The 16,510-nt window shown below is 37.7% G+C and overlaps 1 protein-coding gene across 1 annotated transcript; it reads right to left on the bottom strand.

Annotated features, from left to right (window-relative positions):
* Positions 1–8,816: 8,816 nt before the first annotated feature.
* On the bottom strand, positions 8,817–9,604 carry LOC143019769 (double-strand-break repair protein rad21 homolog). Its single transcript, XM_076175750.1, has 2 exons — positions 9,433–9,604; positions 8,817–9,198 (listed from the first exon to the last, which is right to left on the bottom strand). Exons 1-2 carry the CDS (start codon positions 9,511–9,513, stop codon positions 9,073–9,075), a joined length of 207 nt encoding a protein of 68 aa, XP_076031865.1. The 5' UTR covers positions 9,514–9,604; the 3' UTR covers positions 8,817–9,072.
* Between the last annotated feature and the right edge of the window lie 6,906 nt (positions 9,605–16,510).

The following is a 16,510-nucleotide window of genomic DNA, read 5'->3' as shown; positions in this document are numbered from 1 at the left end:
CTTCGTGCTTCACTGATTCAGCACGAGCCAGACTTTCTGAAGTACGTTCACGCATTAAGAATTCCAGATACCTTTTTACAGTATCCTGGTACACAGCGTGGGCCTTATACAACCAAGGACTATGATTCGGTTCTTCCAATAAGGCTTGTACTCCTTCTCTACTCGCCTTTACCCTCTCTTCATGCTGATCAGACGCTCTCTGAAAAACCTCTTGCCCTTCAGCCGTGAGGGCTCTGACCCTACCGGAGACGGGTCCTTCATCTATACTGTGGTTGGAAGACATATTGCCAAGCGAGAGAAACAGTGAGAGACAAGACAGTAATATGATAAAGAAGACAAGGAAAAACTCGAACTTAATCGAAAACCGCGGAGTATGTTTTACACAGACACTCCTACTATACGACTGTTGAGGTAGACAACAACAGATCAAACCCTACATTTGGTTCAATCTAAAAAATGCACATTAATAATGCTTATATTAACATATGACAGGATTTTAGGCAAGGTAGCTTGCCTTCAAAAGGAAAAACACATGCTTAGATACATACGACGGGGTTTGTTATGTAAACACTGTTGGGACTTGGCAACCATACGTTGTTGCCACATCACACTCGCGCGCCGATAAGATTACTAAGACGACACAAGATCACTACACTTTGGCGCCACTACACTTAACTTGGCGCCACTACACTTAACCTGCGCCACTACACTTAAGTATACACACGCAACTTATGCCAGGAAGGCGGCACATCAAGTTCATGTGGTGACGACGAGAGGAATCTAGACGTGGCAACGGCGTGCAGGGCGTGGTCTGGCCATATCCTCAAGATGGACTTGGCATACTGCATGGCTACCTTTTAACTCCTTCGCAGCGGCTCTTTTCATTCACCTCTTCACGAAAGCGATTTTCTTGGCAGGGAGCGCCAATGGACCTCATTTTTTCATTATGGCGCAGCGAATTACTCTGCTGCGCATAGGGGGTTAGCGTAACGAGTGCCCTCTTCTCTGCGTTACGTAACGTAAACAACGCGGAAGGGGTAAAAATCCACGGAGTACTCGTCGCTATGCTTTATTGGCAATAGAAAACACGACTTTCTCATCTTCACACAACAGGTGCTGCCATTGAAACTATGGCAGCAGACAGTAATTGGGAGGAAGAGTAGAAGTAGTAGATGAAAAAACTGTAAAACAATCCAGAGCGACGCTCGTTACTAACAGCTTTTATACAGAATTACAAATAATCTGAACATGAAATACGAGCAGCTTAAGGCTAAATTCATTATGACATACAAGAAACGATATACCAGATCTAAAACTAAATTCGGCTCAAAAACTCACTGAGTAGGCCGCGAAGGGAGCGGGTATACAACTGAAGGCGTTCCAAACCACACTGGCTGGAGGTGTGACGTGACATCACACCACAGCAACCGGTTCTTACACACCTTAAGTCTAATTCTTAAAGTGAACATTGTACAAATAATGAGATGTTATCTTGCAGCACAGCTTGCAGACAACTTACAAGGTAGGATTTTCGAGCAGAAAAGGCCTCTGCTCGAAATATACTTAAAATTAAAGCATTACAAAAAACAAAATTGAAAACCTCTTCCGAGGGGAAACGAGCCTTACGACAAAAAATATGTAAACATGGGGATACACGGACGTTGATGCAAATTCCTGGACAGTGGAAGAAGGTGGTAGATGAGGTGGTGTGGGTAACACGTACCTTAAGTGATTAATGAAGGGAGGGGGAAGATAGCTGCAGTTGGGGAACCGAAGTCCAGGCGATTTGTATCACATCTCGGGACCACTCGCCTTCCCTCCAAGGCAAGCGTGAGTAAATCAAAGAGGGGGGAGGGGTATGATGGGACAACTCATTAAGTGAACCGTCCTAGGCTAATGAAACCCAGAACTCCTATTGTGAGTTTTAATGAATTGAATAATTAAACACTAAAAATATGCTACTTGACATTAAATAAGGGTTTTAACAGTTGGATTTCATACATACATCCTATCTATTCCCTGCGCTCGTTCCTAGCTTAAGAAATTGTTAATGACTGAGTACTTAATAAGTGTCTTGCTTGTGGAGACGTCTTCAATTAGCATGATCTCCTGCTGAGCTTCGATCGGCGCCGCTTCGTTTGGTGGGGGCGGGGGGGTGGACGGCCTGGGCGCGCTGTGATGGGGGTTGTAAGTCACTTCATCGGCGTATTCCCGGTCAATCGCACTACACTCAGAGTTTTTGCTTGAGGGGTTTATACCCAAATAATCGACACTCGATTTGTTCACGAGGATATAAATCCCCAACAGTCACATGAGGGAGGAAAGGACACGCTTGTTCTTCCGAGATCGAGCGGTCTGACCTCCTTTTTCGAACTCGATGCTTAGACTGCTTGTGTCCTGCGACAGGTCAGGTCACGATGTCCGCTAGCCGGCTTCCGACGTTGCCAATAGTTCTATGTCTCCGTCCCTAGTTGCGAAGGGTACTACGAATAATGTTCATGCGGGAGGGTGACACAGTTCCAAGTGTTCTTTGAGGTAGACACTGTTCACGAGCGGGTTAGACACAATCCTAATTATTCTAATTGCCTAGCTTAAACAAATATGTGGCAGCGCGCAGGGGGGGGGAGGGGGTGTGTTTGGCGCTTTGTGTGGGCGCGAAAACCGTTGAGCCTGGCTCTGAGAACACAAATCAAAAAGGGGGGGGGGTGTTTCTAGATAATTAGAAGTCTCTCCCTTCGTTAAGGCACTGAAATTGATTGTCAAAAATGTCATGACAGATGAAGAGGATAACGAGGAGGAGAAAGGACAGGATGTAGCTACTAGAAGTCTTAAGGACTCTGGTAATTCCCCCGAGTATAGGGAATAAAGGGCCGTAGTGGTGAGAAATCGGACGTGAGAAAAATGGGAAGGGAGACAACGAGCTGGGTGTCACAATTTAAAAATTGTGACAGACGTATAAAAAAGCCCCGTTACCTCTCGTAACGGCACAATACCTTTATGGAAGATCTTCAGTCAACAAGAAGTTGTGTAATTGATGAGGTAAATTCAATTAGAATAGAAAAAATGACAGGGCATATGGTAGACCTCTGCAGAAATAATATGGCATTTAGGACACCTTCTAGTATTAAAACAGTACTAACACATAATAATAACAATAATAATAATAATAATGATGATAATGATGACGACGACGATGACGATGATGATGATGATGATGACGATGATGATGATGACGATGATGATGATAACGATGATGATGATAACGATGATGATGATAACGATGATAATGATAATGATGATAATGATAACGATGATAATGATAACGATGATAAAGATAACGATGATAAAGATAATGATGATAAAGATAACGATGATAAAGATAACGATGATAAAGATGATAAAGATAACGATGATAACGATAATGATAATTAATGATAATGATAATGATAATGAATGATAATTGATGATAATGATAATTGATGATAATGATAATTGATGATGATGATAATAATTAATCAAGTTTATTTGGCAATGAATCAATATACATGAAATGCAGATAATGAAAAGAACACATAGTTCGAAGTAACAATTACAAATGCAGAGGTATAACACAAAAAAGCATGTAAGCTTATTTCCATTGTCCTATGTGCATCCACCACACAAAAGACACAGAGCACCTCACCCCACAATAACAATTCCTAAACAGCAACACAATATTTCTTCCCTGAGTGAATTATGGGCCTTCCTGATGACCCAAGCCAGATACCTAGGAGCTGTGTGTCTCCTGCAAGAGACCTGGAGCAACAGATTGATTGATTGATGAATGCATTGGTTGTGGTCATGTCTACAGGAGTTCTGTTGTTAACAGTACTTATAAATTAGACTCTACTTTAGATTTTCAAATTGTTAGAAAACCCTAACAATATTTGGCATTTATTAAGTGACACTTCTCTTTTCAAATACACTTGATGTATTTATGTGTGTCGAAAATTATCTATTTTGTTGCTACCACAAATACCTAAAATCACATCATCTTTAATTTCATCATCTTTTCATTCATGACCCTTTCACCCCATCCAAGGATGAGATCAATGGATGGGATGAAAGGGTCTTTGAGCAAGATAGGAATGGCTGTTGAGCAAGGGAGGATGGAGGCAGGTATATGGGTGAGTGGAGGATGGTTGTGTATGAATGATTTTTTTTTATGCAACCTAAAGGGATTTCTCCCTGTTTTCTCTATTTTCTACATGAGGGGACAGGGAGGGAGGGGAGGGGTTGCCATGTAAAAAAGTGGCTCTGCTAGGGATGTGCTGTAAAATTTCAGAAACACACAAGTGCAGATATTTAACCTAACCTATTTTTAGAATAAAATGGCATCATTATTATATATAATTGGTAATATTATATTGAAAAGAAATTCCATAGAAAAAAATAATCTTTCAAAAAAATAAATAATTAAAAAAAGATACTAATGATTTTTTTTTTATTAGTGTGCTACTAGAATAGAACCAGTATCTTATTACAGTTTAATCAGTTATCAATTTGATCTTATTACTTCACTACACATGTTTAGGCATGCATAAGCATATAAACATGTCACTACCAGTATACTTCTCATTTGGAAAATCAACCACAAGGTTGCCAATCTGTGAAATCCTTGTATCAATAATGGGAATGTCTTTCAATACCTCTGTATTGTGATTCTCATCAGCACTCGTACTAGAAAGCTCAGTCAATTTAATATGGGGGCAAATTCAACTATTCACTGCCTCCTGCAGATCATCTACCATCTTAGGTTATTTAACTTGCACAGAGTACAGATCCATAACATTTGCTGAATGCTGTATTTTCATAAATCAACCTTCCTAATACATATTTCAAGTCCAAACTTGTAACCAAACCATTGATCAAATTCTCCACTAGTTAAATCTTAGAGCAAGTATCTTTCCTTCCTTCTGCCTTCTCCTTAGAACCTACCATTCCAATCTTCCCCATTCATTAGTAATTGTACTTTAAATTATTGCATCAAACACTATATTACTTAAAACCAATGTAGCTAAAATGCAATCTTCCATGGTTACCCACCTTAGGGCCATCCTTTTGTTCATCTTCTACAAAGGATTACAAAGGCAGAGCATGCCGACAGGAAACCTTTTGGTCCATATCAAGGTCGGATGCGAAAAAAAAAAAATCATAATAATAATAAAATAAAAAATAAAAAATATAATAATGTAAATAACAAATAAAATACATAAATACAAACATAGGTATAGTTAGATAATAAACAAACAGGTAAATAGTAAATAATAATAAACTGACATATAACTAATAATAAATGAAAATCAAACAGACAAATGATAACAAGACAAAAACAAATAATATACATACATACATATACCAAGGCTTTTTCCCCCTTACAAGGGAGGTAGCCAAAAAGAAAAAGGCATAAAATCATTCCCACCCATTCCATCCCTGAATACACTCCACACCCCTCCACCCTCCCTCCCATCTTAGCACCTACTGAATGACAGGTCATCCCTGCACCTTGTCCACCGCCCTGGGTCAGAAGCAGTGTTGCAAGACACAGCACATCCACATTAAATACTGGTAGCAGTTGTGGACAAAAAACAAAATGTATTAACTGTATAACCTTGTGTTTTTATGATTGATGCTCTCCCTTATATACTCTGAAATATTGAACGAGATACATTATTTATGTTCATAAGTTCGCATGATATTACTTTTTTTTATTATTGGCCATGTATCAAATATATATGATAAAGATTGTAGGTAGTCTTTGATATATTTGGATTACCAAATAACATCAGAAAGCTAGTCATAATGCAAAGACTTACCCTGTATAAAAGGGGTGGTTAAGTCAAGGGCTAATTTTTGCCCTGGCTTTTCATGAAAGAAAAATAAAAAGAGAGAGGATTCAAGTCCCCTCATTATATTATTGTAATTTTCTACAATCCAGGATATAACTGCTTATTTTTAAGTTTCTAATAATGTTTTAGAGGAAACTAAAAGGAATTTGTGAAGTCTACATAGCATAAACAAAAATGTTACTGGATCATTGTAATGCTTGTGCAGTTTTATAGTCACATTTCTTGTATTGCTTATTGGTTGTAAAGTAGGGAGATAATTATAAATGTGCAAGTGTGTATTTCATTTTACCTTAAGGGTGATTAGCCTTTTCAAAAATGTATGTGATTAACTTTTTATGGTCATCTTAATTAATAAAGAATTTGTATTAATTTACTTGTTACATTAGCCTTGAGATGGGTGAAGTAGATGCATAGATATTATAGTCACAATACACAAATAAAACAGCCTACACTATCATGAACATATGTTTATGATACTATATTAACCTATGAGGCTTACCCATATCCCCAACCATTCAACTCGTTAGCAAACCACATACTGACACATACTATGATAATTATTCATGTAAAAATCTTAAGCAGAAATTTATTTTGTGATAATTGTTTGATTATTATGTGCAAGATAGTTATTATCAGATAATAAAATTAAATATTTCAAGAGAAATTAATGATAAACTGGTAACTTGACCAAAGATACCCAAAGGTTCCCGAAGAGAATTTCACTTTTAAGAAACACCGAAATAGAAAACAAGAAGTGAAACAATAGAAAAGGGAGGAAACATGAGTATTGGTAAGGTGCTAACAAGTTCAGAATCTAGAGGTTAGTAGGGGGGATTCTACTTAAGGTTTCTCAGTGAGAGAAATAGAAAGTTGAATCTGCTGTATGAACTAGTGTTGGTACAGATCAGCAGGGTCATCTCAAATCACCAGTGAACTTGTCAGGTTGAGCTCTGGGGACTAACTGCTTAACAAGGGGCAACTTGGTTCTGCTACTGATTTATTCACTTCAACATGCAGTTCAAAGCAGCCTCAAAAACTAAAAAATATTTATTCAGCTATCAACATAGGAATGAAGACAGATTTGCCAACATCAGTAATTAAGTTTATAAATTGATCAATATAAATCCTCAATGAAAAAGAAAGAACTTGAGGTCTCCTGTCAGCATGCTCCACTTTTGTAATCCTTGGATGGATGGATGGGGTAAAAGGGGCATTGGGAAAGAGGGAAATGTCTGTGGAGGAAGGACGGTGAAGACAGAAGATAGGGGTGAGTGGGGAATGGTTGTGTATGGATGATGCTGTGATGCATGGAAGGGATTGGGCAGGGGATGGGGGGTTTGAGGGATTAAATGTGAATATTTTGATGTAGCCCAAAGGGATTTCTCCATCTCTTTTTCAGCATGAGGGGACGGAGAAGGGGAGTCGCCAATTAAATGAAGCAGCCTTGCTGTGGATGTGGCGTCTTGCTACACTGCTTCCGACCCAGAGCAGTGGAGTATGTGGGGATGGAATGGGAGTGGATTTTATGACTTTTTTTAGCTACCTGTGGATATATGCATTACGATATATATTGTATTATCCCTACTTTTGCTATTTCAATTTAATGTAGATATGTACATTTAAACTTAAACTAAAATAAACACACACACTAGGTTAATCAAATTACAATGATTGTGTTCATTTTATTTAAGATAAAAAAATTCATAAATACTCTGTGACATAATTTTTCACCTTGTATGTCCAATTCTTATAAAATAATGCAAAATAAATCCGTATTTCTTTATTTACTTTTTTCTATGTGAATGACAACATTAACTGATATAGTGGCCTTCTCCAACAAAACTCTATTATTTCTTCTAACATTTTTTACTAACATATATACAGTCTATCACACCATGCACTAACAGACAAATGACAAACTTATTCCATTCACACATAAGCTATACATGCACCCACATTCATCTTCTTAAATCATACACATGCCAACATTCATTCACATACACCTGTTAAACCACTCATACAAACACACAGTATAATTCCTTCTGGTGAGGAGCAAAAATGCCTTCCCACCTTTGAATTGTTAGGCACCCATCACATGGTACTTTAAAACCAAATCAACGGAAAACACCCTTGCATAACTTGGGCATGGCTCTTCCTCAGTCAGTTTCAGGGCATCCAAATCTAAAAGCTTTTATTATACAGATCAAATCCAATGAAGTACTCCACTGAGAAGTGATTGAGGTAGACCATACAAGTGTGTATGATAAAGACATGGAGAAAATAGTTTGTACTTGAGCCATCTGTTAAACCTGGGAGAAAAAAAAAAAAAAAATTAACTTAAACAAACTCACTGTTGTAATCTGCAAATAGATTTATATTGTTTACAAAGATATAAAATAGTCATAACCTTAAATAAGGATAAAAATTTGAAGATAACAGCCAATAATAAAATACTGGCTATTGACTGCAAATTTTGTCCATCGCCTTGGGACATAAATGCTTCTGGTTTAAAATGAAAATGAAAATTTGCGTAACTATGTACCAGGCAAATGGCAATGTTATATAAGCCTGTACTGTACAGGACAGTTTTATTTAAATACACTTTCACTTCGTCTATATTTTGGTCAGGATGAAGTAAACCTGTTATGGAATAATTTCTACAAATTTGTTATATTTACAAAAACATTATTGTGCCAAATTTCAAAATCATAATTCTAGGGGCACTGACTACTATCAAAACTTATGCTATACCACTGTCTTTTAAGAAGATGGATAGCAATATATATATATATATATATATATATATATATATATATATATATATATATATATATATATATATATATATAATATTAATAAGAAATAAAAACAATAATAACAAAAATAAACAAAGGTGAATAAAAATAAAATAAAAATAATAAGAAATACAACATTCAATCTATCAAATTAAACATTCAATCTATGAAAATAATATAATACTCGCAAAACCATAATAAAAAAGAATGACAAAAACAAAATATACATTAGTAATTGCAGTGCATGTAATATCAATACATGTAACTTCTCATTTCATACACCAAACCAATGCTTGTATTACATGTACAGATGATAGCAATAAAATTACAAGTATTGTAGTTGCTGTGAACCAATACACACATTATTGGATGTGTTTGAAGTATTATGGTTACAATGAAGCATTATCAAAAAGATGCCCTCTTGATAGATAAAGCTCAGCAAAGGCTCCATCTTGAGTCAGCTCAACTGCCTGAAGCTTCTTGAGAACCAACATAGTGTAAAACTTCTGGGCAACCTATAATATAGAAAAAAATCATATAAATAAATAAAACAAGTCATACATACCTAACAATGGGCCTCAAAGGGAAAGTGGCAGTCAAAATATAAACAACCCCACACCCATCACCCATGCATTGGGATGACTGAAGAATTATTGTCAGCTGATGTACAGTTGCAAGTTTGATGTCAATGAAACTTAAGATTTTTTTTTTCTATGAACATAATTTTGGGCATATTGTTTAGAACTTACCTGCTTTCTTGTATTATTAACTGTGAGTTCTGAGAACGGAATGGTTGTATTTCTGAGTTTTTTGCGAATACTATGGAACATAAGGCCAGCTCGCTTATTAACCACTTGTTCTTCAAACTGTTCATAGGTTTCATCTTCTGCCTGCTCTTCCTGTAATGGATATTTCCATTATAAATGCAATATAAAAAGGGCTCTTATAAAAACATCCCTCAAGAGTAAATAAATTCATTCTCTCTCCATTAACAGCTAAATTACTTTCTCAGGAAAACAATACATTTGTTGATTGTTTTCCCACAAATGTCAATATCCAAGCATTTTCTTTTCAATATTCATTCTGTAGCTGCTGCTAGTTACCTGAAGGCTGCAGGTCTCCTGCAAGAGAGACCATGGGCAACAGATTGATTATATTCATTCCTATGATCATTAAATGAAAATATGTTTTCAAACTTACTTGATATTCAGTTTCATGATCCACCTTCTCTAAATGGTGTAGTTGGTGAAACAGCTCTTTCAGAGTACACTGATCTGGGCCCACCTTCTGACATAGCTCCTGGTGTGGTGGCTGGAGGGTGTGATGCATCATAGTCCATATTCTCCATATGTCCTGCAGGCTGTAACAAAATAAAAATAAATAAATAAATATATATATAAATAAAATAAGATAAATATCATCAACTGGGGGCATGGGCCAGGGAGCATATTGCCTCTTTCCCCCTTACTGCCTTCATTATCATTAGCATCTGTCCATCAGCACCATTTACCTTCTCTCTACCTGACTTTCCACCTCATTCCAAAACATATTCTAATTCTTTTCAAAATTCTCCCTCAAACATCTACCCCACCTTGAAAGTTGCTTTTATCTTGAGCTCCATCCCCTTACATTCTCCTACCCTCTTCTTGTACCAATGCTTCCCTAAATCTACTTTGCAGCCTATATATATATATATATATATATATATATATATATATATATATATATATATATATATATATATATATATATATATATATATATATATATATATATATATATATATATATATATATATATGAGAAGAAAAAAAACCCGAAACTGAAGAAACGTATCTTCCGGCCTTTTTTAGGCAATCGAAGATACGCATCATCAGTCTTGGGGCACACAGATACGACCGACCAATATCACAAATATTTTTTATAGATCTGAAAATGCCTAAACCATGGAGGTAGTGTTACCTGGTCAAGGGGGCATCAACCTCATAAGAACAAAAGAATGAAGGAGACTGCATGAGGCTATAAAACCTACACTAGGTAGCTCCGTATCCATCACCACCTGTCATCCCCATCCATAGAGTTGTCTAATAGTTTCTTAAAACAACTGATAGTTTCAGTGTTTACTACATGGTTACTAAGTTTATTCCATTCATCGACCACCCTATTAAACCAATTCTTGCCTATTTCCTTAAATCTAAATTTGTCCAGTTTATCCATTACTGCGAGTCCTGCCCTATTGTTTTAATATGATGACCTTGTTTGCATTACCCTTGATAAAACCTTTGATCCACTTGAACACCTCTATTAGATCACCCCGCACTCTGCGTCTTTCCAGAGAAAGTAAGTTAAGGTACCTAAGCCTTTCTTTGTAAGGCAAATTTCTGAGTCCATGTATCATTTTAGTCATTCTTCTCTGTACTGATTCTAATGAATTGATGTCCATTCTGTAGGACAGAGACCAAAACTGTACCGCATAGTCAAGGATGGGTCTCACTATCGCTAGATAGTTTAATAATTACCTCTGCACTTCTATTTGTTACCGTCCTAGCAATGAAACCTAATTCTCTGTACCCAGGTCTTCCTCCAATCTCGGGTCGCGTCGTCAGACCCAGGAGACACAATCGGTTGAACTGCAATATTCTTGCAATATAAACTTTAGAAAATATTCCGTTTAAATCTCGAACCAATCAGGTTGCAGGATTCGACTTATGTTGCCTGGGGTAACATTTAGCGCAAACAGTCAGCCTATGGCATAGGCGCGGCCTATCAAATTACAATTACGTTTATTGAAACTGAACAATACACATTATTTTGTAATAAGCACATTTCGAATAAAAGAAAGAGAAATTAATTAAAATAAGGATTATTCATCCCAGTTTTAAATAATTTAGGTCCCCCCTAATTCCAACTGAATCTGAAGATGACAAACATTTCATTTTAGAACGCCCATTCATTTCACGCACATGACATATATAGTAGTATGTCATGTGCGTGAAATGAACGGGCATTCTAATAGTAATGTACAGAACTGGGCGCGTTCTTCGGTGCGTTCCGAAATAAAAGTCCGGTAGGCCACATAATATACCAAAGAAAATTTTCGTAGGTCACATACTAAACCGATACCTATATTGCTTTAATAGCTTAGGAGCGCTAACCTCAGCCAAACTAAAGTGGAACTCACCGAGGAACGCGCCCAGCTCTGGTAATGTGAATGATAAGTCACTGTTCTATAATTATCTGCTGGATAATCTGCCTGACGATTGCATAAAACAAGGCCTGATAAAAACAACTTTATCTGTCGCCCATTAAGTAAATTCCACTTCTGTAGCCTACAAAATTATTTTATAAATTTGCACACATCGTATTTTTTATCATATTCGTATCTCAAATGCTATAAAAAACAGTGTAGCGAAATGTAGCGAAACTACCAAAGAATGTAGCGAAACGACCGAAAGAATGTAGCGAAACGACCGAAGAATGTAGCCAAATGTAGCGAAACGACCGAAGAATGTAGCGAAACGACCGAGACAATGTAGCGAAACGACCGAAGAATGTAGCGAAACGACCGAAGAATGTAGCGAAACGACCAAAGAATGTAGCGAAACGACCGAGACAGTGTAGCGAAACGACCGAAGAATGTAGCGAAACGACCGAAAGGATGTAGCGAAACGACCAAGCAATGTATTGAAATGGTTGGTAGCGAAGTGGTCATGTAGTGAAACGAAAATGACTTTATAAACCTGCACACATTGTATTCCTTATCATATTTGTATCTCAAATGCGAAAAAAAACAATGTCGCGAAACGACCGAAGAAATGTAGCAAAACGACCGACAAACGATCTCAGCTCTGGTAATGTGCATGATAAGTCACTGTTTTATAATTATCTGCCCAATAATCAGCCTGACGATTGCATAAAACAAGGCCTGATAAAAACAAATTTATATATCGCCCATTAGGTAAATTCTACTTCCGTAGCCTACAAAATTACTTTATAAATTTGCACATATCGTATTTTTTATCATATTCGTATCTCAAATGCGATAAAAAAAAAGTGTAGCGAATTGTAGCGATACGACCAAAGAATATAGCAAAACGACCGAAAGAATGTAGCGAAACGACCGAACAATGTAGCCAAATGTAGCGAAACGACCGAAGAATGTAGCGAAATGACCGAAGAATGTAGCGAAACGACCGAAGAATGTAGCGAAACGACCGAAAGGATGTACCAAAACGACCAAGCAATGTATCGAAATGGTTGGTAGCGAACTGGACATTTAGAGAAATGAAAATGACTTTATAAACCTACACACATTGTATTTTTTATCATATTCGTATCTGAAATGCACACATCGTATTTTTTATCATATTCGTATATCAGATGCGATAAAAAAAAAAAAAACTGCGTAGCGAAATGTAGCGGAACAACCAAAGAATGTAGCGAAACGACCGAAAGAATGTAGCGAAACGACCGAACAATGTAGCTAAATGTAGCGAAACGACCGAAGAATGTAGCGAAACGACCGAAAGAATGTAGCGAAACGACCGAAGAATGTAGCGAAACGACCGAAGAATGTAGCGAAACGACCGAAGAATGTAGCGAAACGACCGAAGAATGTAGCGAAACGACCGAAAGGAAGTAGCGAAACGGCCAAGCAATGTATCGAAAGAGTTGGTAGTGAACTGGCCATGTAGTGAAAAGAAAATGACTTTATAAACCTGCACACATTGTATTTTCTATCATATTCGTATCTCTATTTCAACAAGCACAACACAGTGAAGCTTCGTTCCATGAAGCATTACTCACGAGAACAGTTTGTAGATGAACTGGGTAGGACAGACTGGTCGCCAGTTCTAAATTGTACCGATGTTTATAAGGCTTGGTCTAATTTTAAGTACACATTTCTTACTATTATAGATAGAGTAGCGCCTCTCAAAGAGATACGAATAAAACAGAGGACGGAGCCATGGATGACTAATGAAATACTGGGTTTAATTAGATAGAGACAGATTTATTGCCAGATTTAGGAAAAGTGGAAATCAGGAGGACTATAATGGCTTTCTGTACTATAGGAATCAGGTGAATTATTGGAAGGATAAAGCCAAAGCTGATTATTGTACTAAGATGGTGCACCAGAACAAACACGATCCAAGGAAGCTTTGGCAAACACTGAAGACCCTAGAAGTTCACACAAAGCCTAGTAACAAAGTAGACAGGATAGGACTCTTGATAAACGGTGAGCTCAACTCTGATAGGAACACCATAGCCAATCACTTCAACACCTTTTTCACAACCATTGCCACAAAACTAGTTAAATCCCTCCCTACAGGTTCTGGGAAGTTTTGGCTGAGGTACGTTCAGGAGTATTATAAGGACAAGTCCTCAAAGTGTTTCAAACTGCATAAGACCACTCAAAAAGAAGTGTTTAAATTACTGGCTAGCATAAGTGCCAATAAGGCTACAGGGTTAGATGACATTCCTGCGAGGTTTGTTAAGGATGGAGCCTCAATTATTACTCCCCCAATAACCCACATAATAAATTTGTCTATTGGTTCAGGATTTATCCCAAGCGACATGAAAAGGGCTCGGGTAACACCTCTTTACAAGAAAAACGCAAAAACTGAGGCAGGTAACTACAGGCCTGTTTCAATTCTAGGTATTATTTCGAAGGTCTTGGAACGTACCGTATACAACCAGTTAGATACCTAACTCAGGGAACGTAAACTACTATACGGTATGCAATCTGGTTTTAGAACGAACTACTCAACAAACACCAGCTTAATATACCTTTACGATCTGATAAAACAGGAATGCGACAGAGGTAATTACACGGGTTTAGTCTTGTTGGATCTTCAAAAGGCATTTGATACAGTGGACCATGATATTCTATTAAAAAAACTTCAGGCATTAGGAGTGGCGAATATTGGCTGGTTCAAGTCCTACCTTACAGGTCGCAATCAACTAGTACAGGTAAATGAAGCCCGCTCAGATGACAGAGAGATAACTTGTGGTGTACCACAAGGTTCAATTCTAGGACCGCTGCTGTTCCTGATCTATATTAACGACATGCCAGGTGCGGTGAACTGTAAGTTACTGCTATTTGCAGACGACTCCGCTCTAATTGTCTCAGGTAGGGACCCGGTTGAAGTAGAGGAGAAACTGAGTGTCGAACTGTCATCGGTCCAGGACTGGCTCATCGATAATAGGCTGTCCTTACACCTCGGTAAAACGGAAAGTATTGTCTTCGCATCCAAACCCAACCTCAGGAAACGCAGCGATGTACAGGTCAGATGTGGGGTTAATGTCTTAGAGTCAAAACAAGAAGTAACCTATCTTGGAATACCCTTAGATCAGTCCCTCTCAGGGAATGCTATAACAGATAAGATTGTTTCCAAGTGTTCACATAAAGTCAAATTTTTGTACAGAAAAGCCAGAAATTTTGATCTGGAAACAAAGAAGCTTCTGGTCTCAGCCCTGTTACAACATCACTTCGATTACGCTTGTAGCTCTTGGTACAGTAGTCTGAGCAGAAAAAACCAGTCCCGGCTACAGGTTACACAGAATAAGATAATTAGATTCATACTCAACGTAGTCATATTGGTATTGAAGAATTTAGCAAGGTAGGAATGTTACCAGTAAAATATCGTGTCCAGCAGCTGAAACTAAACCAGGTTTACAATGTCATTCATAATTCTGCTCCCTCATATGTGAGCTGTAATTTTACATTATCGGCTGAGAACCGAACCCGGAACAGTCAAGAGTCTCTTATCGTACCTCATGCAGGTCCCTTCACCAAAAACAGTTTTCACTTCACAGGTGCTCAACTATGGAACTCACTACCTGTGTCCATTAAGAAGACAAATAGCAAGGTTACCTTCAAGAAAAAAGTCAAAGGTTACTATATGTCTCAGCTATGGACAGAGAACAGCCTTGATTTTGTGTACTACTAGCTTAGTGAGGGATACCTGAATCCATGAGTAATACCATCCATATCTGCGTTCACTCATAACTGTTTCTGACCTCCCCTCCCCCCTTTTTTCAGAAGTTTAGTTAAGCATAACAATGATTGATGTTTACAAATTGGTTTCCACCTTTGTTTTGCCAGTCATAATATGGCATATGCCTCAGGTAGGTTCCGAGAACAGTTATGATCTGACCTCTTTCCTCATTCTCCTTGTTGTTTTACTCATTCGAGTACTGGTCCCCTGTACCCTACCTCTGGTGCTTCAGGTTATAATGTACTACTCATAGTAATTGCCCACTCCGTCCTGAGATTCAGGTAAAATGTTAGATTTAATTGATAGGTAACCCTAGCTGCAGTGTAGGATTCACTATAACTACATGTTGTTACAGATGTTGAATATTGTAGTATATCATTAATGGTCCTACTCTGATGTAGAAAAATGCAATATATGACGCAAATTCCTGGACAGTGGAAGAAGGTGGTAGATGAGGTGGTGTGGGTAACACGTACCTTAAGTGATTGATGAAGGGAGGGGGAAGATAGCTGCAGTTGGGGAACCGAAGTCCAGGTGATTTTTATCACATCTCGGGACCACTCGCCTTCCCTCCAAGGCAAGCGTGAATAAATCAAAGAGGGGTGTGGGGACAACTCATAAAGAGAACCGTTCTAGGCTAATGAAACCCAGAACTCCTATCGTGAGTTTTAATGAATTGGAAAATTAGACACTGAAATTAAGCTACTTGACATTAAATAAGGGTTTTAACAGTTGGGTTCACATACATACATACATCCTATCTATTCCCTGCGCGCGTTCCTAGCTTAAGAAATTGTTGGTTAATGTGTACTTATTATTGTCTTGCTTGT

The sequence above is a fragment of the Oratosquilla oratoria genome, chromosome 38, assembly GCF_046742065.1.
Source record: "Oratosquilla oratoria isolate Oo_2021 chromosome 38, ASM4674206v1, whole genome shotgun sequence".
Classification (NCBI taxonomy): Eukaryota; Metazoa; Arthropoda; class Malacostraca; order Stomatopoda; family Squillidae; genus Oratosquilla; species Oratosquilla oratoria.
This window is presented reverse-complemented; position numbering and strand designations above follow the sequence as displayed.